Source organism: Cebidichthys violaceus, unplaced genomic scaffold (assembly GCF_023349555.1).
Source record: "Cebidichthys violaceus isolate CVI_PGR_0920_01 unplaced genomic scaffold, fCebVio1.0.p SCAF_6, whole genome shotgun sequence".
Lineage (NCBI taxonomy): Eukaryota > Metazoa > Chordata > Actinopteri > Perciformes > Stichaeidae > Cebidichthys > Cebidichthys violaceus.
Genome location: NW_027176816.1, coordinates 7,971,204 through 7,978,697, shown reverse-complemented (window position 1 = coordinate 7,978,697; position 7,494 = coordinate 7,971,204). Strand labels below are relative to the sequence as shown.

General features: G+C 37.8%; 1 protein-coding gene across 1 annotated transcript; it reads right to left on the bottom strand.

Annotated features, from left to right (window-relative positions):
- Positions 1 to 762: 762 nt before the first annotated feature.
- On the bottom strand, positions 763 to 2,038 carry foxl2l (forkhead box L2-like). Its single transcript, XM_068733275.1, has one exon. It carries the CDS (start codon positions 2,005 to 2,007, stop codon positions 1,210 to 1,212), a length of 798 nt encoding a protein of 265 aa, XP_068589376.1. The 5' UTR covers positions 2,008 to 2,038; the 3' UTR covers positions 763 to 1,209.
- Between the last annotated feature and the right edge of the window lie 5,456 nt (positions 2,039 to 7,494).

The following is a 7,494-nucleotide window of genomic DNA, read 5'->3' as shown; positions in this document are numbered from 1 at the left end:
AAATGTCATGACCAGAGGTTGAAAGCAACTAAGTACATACTTCTACTCCACTACTATTCAGAATCAAATATTGTACATTTTACTCAACTACATTTGTTTCATAACGTTAGTTGCTAGTTTCTTTATCGATTCATATTCATATTAGAATAATACATATAATCTCCAAACAAATGAATGATGATAAGATACATAAAGATTTTTTTAAAGTAATTAACTATATCAACTTGATGTAATGTATCATAATTATAGTTCAATAATATAATATACATTATTTACAATTGGGCCATAATGGATGATGAGTAATTTGCTGCAATACATTTGTACTTTTAAGTGCAAATTATTATTTTTTGAATGTATGACTTTTAACAGTGTATTTCTATTAGAAGCTCTATAGGCTACTTCTTCCACCACTGATCATGGCTAGATACTGAGGACAGTTATTTAACTAATTTCAACAAATCTTATATCTTGAGAGATACACGTGACAGTCCTTTGCATTAGTTAACCGCTAAAACTTTGAAAGCTGAACACTCTAATGACTTTTGTATATTATCCTAGCGCTATATATATTATACTAGCGCTACAATGAATGAATAGCTGTATAGCCACATACAGTAAAGGAGTAAGTCAATCAATACGAGTAGTTGATGCAAAAATAACATTTTATTTTAACAAACATGATGTATTTTACATCAAGTGACTATAACTCATTATCAGTGCTTTGATGTCCCCAACAGTTGCATAGCAGCACGGAGAATTGCACAAAACCAGAGAAATAAAATAAATAACATAATAACATTTAAAAAATGTAAAAAAAAAAAAAAAACAAACAATAGCAATAAGAAAAAACGAAATAAAACAAAAACGTTTATTTGGTTCCAAATAATTCTTCAACAAAAGAGCCATAAACTAAGCCTCAGACTCAAATCAAGTGTCTTCCTGAAACTTACACTTGACGGGTGATATTTCTAAAACAAAACGCGATAAGTAACGTTGACGTCACTGACAGAAAGTCCTTGGCATTTGGAACTATGGCCTATCGATAAACTTAATCCAACAATTTATTGAACAGTTAATTCACACATTTCTGTACCTTAACAAACTACCAAACAATCCATGTTGTCTGCCAAACGATTGACAGCCCACGTGAAACAGATGAACCTTGAGTCAGTGAACTAACCGGCTGTCAACGGTCAATAACTCAAAACTCTACTGATCATACGAGTAAGCTCGCGGCGCCTCCGCTTGTCTTGCATAGGTGGTGAGCTGCTGGTAGTTACATGCCACCGAAACGGTGCCTCCTCCGGGGCTCACCGGCTGGGTCACTGCACCGTAGGGACACCCGTTATGCGGCACCAGCACAGGCGGGTGGCGGTGATAGGCGCCGTAGGGAGAGTGATGGAAGTGGGGTGGCGAGCAGTACGAGCTCACCGGGCCGCTCGGGGACATGCTGTGGGCGTGCCCGGGGATGACCTGAGGTGTCGGGTATGCGGACGGCTGGGGCAGGCTCCAGGAGCTGCTCACGTAAGGCTGCAGGTAGAGCGGCTCGGGATAGTCCACGGAGGTCCCGGTCAGACAAGGCACGCTCGGGGGTCTGTAGGGTCTCCTCACCCTCCTCCGCCGCCGGTAGTTCCCCCTGTCGAACATATCCTCAAATGCGGGGTCCAGCATCCAATAGTTGCCCTTCCTGTCCCTTCCGTAGTCCCGGGGTATCTTGACAAAGCACTCATTGAGAGACAAATTGTGTCTTATGCTATTTTGCCACCCTTTTTTGTTCTTCTCGTAGTAGGGGAACTTGGAGATGATGTATTCATATATTCCGCTGAGCGTTTGCCTCTTGTCGTGGCTGTCCTTGATGGCCATGGCGATGAGAGCCACGTAAGAATAGGGCGGCTTCCCCTGCTGGCCGGCCTCCTCCTCACCTTTGGGTTCAGACAGGGGCGAGTTGGAGCTGATGTCCAGGAGCTGCACTCCCTGCTCGGCGGGGGATTCCTGCTCTGCATCCATGGGCTCAGGTCGTTTGTGCGTCCTGCGAGGGCAAAAAATGCTGCAATCTGCAGAGCAAAGCCAGGCAGCGCTATACGATTGTGTCCGCAGGTGCACACACTCCTCCCACAGGTAGAGAGGGCAGCAGTTATCGCTATCTTTCATCTCGCCGGGTTTCTCACGCTGTTTATGCCACTGTATGCGACTATGTGTGCAGTCTGTTTAGGTTGAAACAGGGGTCACGGGACTGTGTTTTAACAAGAATCGACATTTACACTTTGGAGTGAGGCGATCAAAGACTAAGTTAAGTTACATTGAGTTTGGTGTTCAGTGTGGTAAAAGTCATTCTCAACAGATGGAGATGGACGCACACGCACTGCAGTCTTTTGAACAAAGTAAAACAAATGTACACATTTATTAATTAACGTATTAAATTCAGTTTACAGTGCAGGTTAATGCACTTAAGATATTATTTCACTTCACAAATTTGATTTGCTACCGACAAAACAAGGATAATCACAAATAATATATTTTTTAGGGGAACAAAATAATATTTTTAAACATAAAATTTTGAAAAACTTTTTTTTCTTTCCCTCCCAAATGTATTTATTCGGTTTTTAGTACACAGTAACATATTCCTGTTTACAGTTAAAAGAAAAGAAAAAAAAACTATATGAATAAAATATATAAATGACATTCACAATAGGAAAAATATACAAAAGACAATAATAACCATGGGAGGATAAGATAGAAAACACTAAAAGAACTTGAGTGTACAAAGTCACATTTAGACAGATTTTGACAGAAGACAAATTCAAAACTGGTTAACCATGATATTTAGAGACTGACACTAATTGTAATTAGTTTGTATACCACTGCAGCTTGTTAGTTTATAACGCCTTATCTTATCCTAGCCTATAATAATAAAACATAATTATTTTTTTGATTGCAATTTTTGTTATAAACTCCAATCCACAAAGTAACTAAAATGATCAAATACTAGTGGAGTAAAACGTGCATTATTTGGCTCTTAATTGTAGCACAGTAGCAGAAAATGAAAATACTAAAGCAAAGTACAAGCGCCTCAAATTTGTACAGCACTCGAGTAAATGTACTTAGTTACTTTTGACCACTGCACACAGGAGCTTTTATTTTTCTTCTTTTTGTTAACAGCTTCACACATTGGATCAACTCAGAGGCATGTGATAGTTTGGTATTTTCAGATTAATATGTTACAGAGAAGTATTGAGACTTCCAGGTAATAGTGCAGCATACCACCCACATACAGTGAGGCATGAAGAGCAGGCCTGTCTGTCCGATGAGGATGGTAGATAATGATCACCTGCTCTCACCAGACAGTCTGTCTGCCTGAACTGATTGGGAAACACAGATCTCAAAGAGTCAGCAACAAGTGGAAAGGCAGCTACGTCTTTGGCAAGGATCAGAGGGAATTTTGGGTTGGCCATTGCTATCACTGTAAGGGTATTAATTGGAGCTACGCTGAATACCTTTCTTAAACAATACAAGTTTTGGCAATCAATCACAATCAAAGATAATGTCTTGATCGTTTTTTGAATAAAGTTTAATACAATACAGAATTAAGGGGACCATGACTTTGTCAAACCCGGCCTTCAATAGTGCATCATTTGTAACTACATTTTTATGGAAAATCTTCACTCAGACCCTAAGAAAAGAATACTCTATCATCCCATGTTTTCCAATGACATCAAAAATATCATGCTGACATGATAAAGAAATGTATTCAATTATACACAATACATCTGGAGTGTTTAGTTATCTTTAATAATGGTGCAGTCATACAAAATGTCAATTAAATAATCACTATTAGTCAATATAAGAATGCTATGCAAGGGAAGTTTCAGGCCACCCTGTACTGTTAATGAAAAGCTTGTCTCATGCATGTAGTCAAGGTAGAAATTATGAAAATGGTACAGTCAATCACAGGATGTTCTTATGTTCAGGATCTTTCATTTATTAAATATAGACTTCATGGCCAGAGAGACTTACTTTCCCTGACGCTGTAGCAAATTTTGCTGACACACTGGTTCAGGAATGAGTTCCGATAGACTCATATGTCTCATCTGCTCCCCTGCTCTGTTTTTTACTAATGAAAATGATAAACGGAAACTGCACAGCCTTCTGTCCTATTTCTCACAGAGAAAGCTAAATTTACCTCCTGATGTCATATGAGCGAAGCGAGGCGCCAGGCTAAACACAATCTGTGTAGTTTAAGCTATCTGAGACTAAAAAAGAATGCAGTAAAACTGCCAAAAACAAAGATCATGACTGCCGGGTTTAGACAATAGAAGAAATAAGGAGTTGCAGTCCACAAACATCCTCAAACAGCCCTAAAGCCTGACCCAGAACAGTAAAACAACTATAGGCATGTTTTCTAGTTATACACAGCATTCCCATTTAGAGTGATAAACTGAAGTTTATGATAAAATATATTTGATGTGATCTGTTCAGAACATACTTCCATTTAAAGCATCAAGAATTTAAAGATATTTCTTATTTATTTTCAATACTGTGCAACAGTTTTATGAATATGCATCATTCTCGCTGTATTCCTACATCAATTAAGGCCCTCAAGAACATCTCTAAAATCAACAGATTAATAGATTTTTAAGGACAAGTTTGTCTCTATTTCTCTTTAATGGAGAGCTGTCAAACATGCCACATTGTTGCTATTGCTTGGAAGGATGGAAACCCAAAATATGAGTAAAATATTATTTGATGGTGCACTTATGTCTGACTATTAAACAAAACAATAATTTGAAAATATCCAAATGTTAGTAACTGGTCAGATTGATAAAAAATATGAAAAATGAGAACTTGACAAAGCTGATATGTGCAGCTCACTGAGGGCTGTTTTAAATGCTGTTTATTGGTAAATATCTCTAGATATTGTGTATTAATAGAATGGCATTGATAAAATCACCTGTAAAAAAATAATGCCGTACTCTAAGTCAATTCCAATACCTTTTCAATAAGCCATTAATGTAAAGTACAGTTAACGGAGTAATACTTCAATCGCTACACAATCAAATTAGCATAAAGTTACACGTCAATGATATAACATTATCTCATAATGATTATTCTGTTATTATTACATTGACAGAAGCGTTGAGAGGTATTTGGAGATATTATGTAACTTTGACTACGACATTGTAAACTATTTCGTGTTTTTTATTATTAACTGAATATGTTTAAAGATCATGTTTGAGATCAGTGTACACTGAGTAGATTTCAAGGAGATCTCGTTAGTGTCCTGAAACCAAATAACATTGAAATCATTATTTGAACAGAAATAATGTTACTAAAAAATTAAGTAACCTCTATCAAATAAATATGAAATTTATTCTGATCATTACACAATGAAATGCAGATTGTTATTACTGGAATAATACAATTATAAATTTAATTGTAGACAGTAACACATTTATTTATGATAATATATTTGTGTGGGATAAGCTTCTTTTTTGTTCAGAATTAGAAAAAAAGCAAATTTTCCTCTGTTTCCTGGCAGAGAAAGTAACAAAGTACATTTACTTAAGTGCGTTTAAATACGGTTCGTTGAATATTAGAATATTCTATTTCTCTCTCTATTACTGTCTGACAGTACACTGTACGTTTAGAAATGTTGTGTATTTAAAGTAGCTAACGAGACCACCTGAGCCAACATTGTAATGACACTCATACCTCAATGCAGCGTTCTTTCTGATGTGCACTTTTAATTTACTTTAGAGGTACATTTGTTGTTTGTACATGCAAAAAAAGCAAGTATATTCTGCGTGCTTTTGCTTGTAATGATGTATTTTTACAATCAAGTATTGCTTCAGATACCAGCAGTCAGGATGAGCACTTAAAAGAGAAAAAAACATTGACTCTGGACAATCAGGAAGTTCCCTGCAGTCATACCACGAATACCTTTTATGCACAGCTGCACTAGTCCAGAACTCCTCTTAACAGATCAAGTTGCTCAACAACACCTCTGCTTCTCTTCTTTTTCTTCCTGCATGCTGTCAAGGGAAGACAAGTTGAAGGTTGTGTGTGCTGTTGAGGCAACAGGATACCTTGCTGTTTGTAGGTGCAGAGTGATGTCCAGCTGCAGACATTTTCTCAGCTCCGGGCTTTAAAATGTTTGCTCCTCTGGCCTCTTAAGAATCACACAGATTACATTCCTTATCCTGTTGATTAATCATGCCACTCTATTACAAATCAATTTTGGGTCATTACATCAAAGTGATGCCATCTCTTGAGAGAGATAGTTTGGTTTTGGCTAATTATTTCACATAATCCTTTTTCACAGCCGACATTTTGACTTGTCATAGCAGGAAATGCATAGGTGTTACAGATAACATTGACGGTGGCTCCCTTGCATTCAGGTGTCCCAGTGAGCCATGACAGTCAGACAGTGAGCCAGCAAGCACAACACTGAGGCCTTTTTATATACACCTGTGCTTTTCCTACTGTGAAGTGTCAAAATGTCCGCTGGCTTATTACCTATCATCCTCTCAAGAAAGACAAAGAACACAAATTAAATAGTGTAACTGATACTCTGCAAAGTTGGCAGGTAATCAATGCTTAGGAATTTCATTGTGAAGATGCTATAGTTGATTGTGAGGAAATCAAACAGGGTTATGATGTAAATTTCATTAATAACTGTAATATTAAAAAATAAATTTAAATAGCGAAATGTTACTATGGCATTGCTGTAACATGCCACAGAACTAAACAATCAGTTTCAATAATGTACTCTACTTTATTATATATTTTACAGCCTGACCAACTTTAAACATTTTATTTATTTATTTTTGTTCCAGTGGCTTAGAAAATCTGGAACTGATCACTGAACAAAATTAACGAGCAGAAAAAGGTGTAGTTTGACTGCTGTGGGGCGTAGGTATGAAATCGGACACACCAGTGCACCTGTAAAGCTGCGATCAGTGATAAAAGGAAATGCCAGTATGTGTTGTGGCTCCTGTCTAAACACAAGTGCATGTGGCAGACCTCAGTCGACTCCTTGACTTACAGTAGTCATTTTAGGCACCACTCCCAAACCTCCCTAATCCATGGATTACAGGAGACTGGACTTCCCTCTGTTAATGACAGAACAAACAACACACTTGATCTAATGTGACGGGCATCAGACAGATACAAAATAAAATTCAACATCAGAGTCAAAACGAGAAGAGCTGAGTTTTAGTTTTTAGGCATAAATGTTGTTTACCACATTTCACCATCCTGCACCATCCTGAGCACGACGCTCATCTTAGAAAATGGGTGCATGCATGGACATTTCACATGCAATAAATGTGATTGTTTCTTTCACTCCTCTGACTGCTCGTTGGCTGGATTCCCATGCTAGGTGTGGCTCTCTCTCAGGTGATGAGATGCTCGAGTTGCCTGTTCAGTTCATGATACCATTGACACATGCCTCCTCACACAATGCATCCCTTTGCAGGGTTCTACATGACTGCCTGT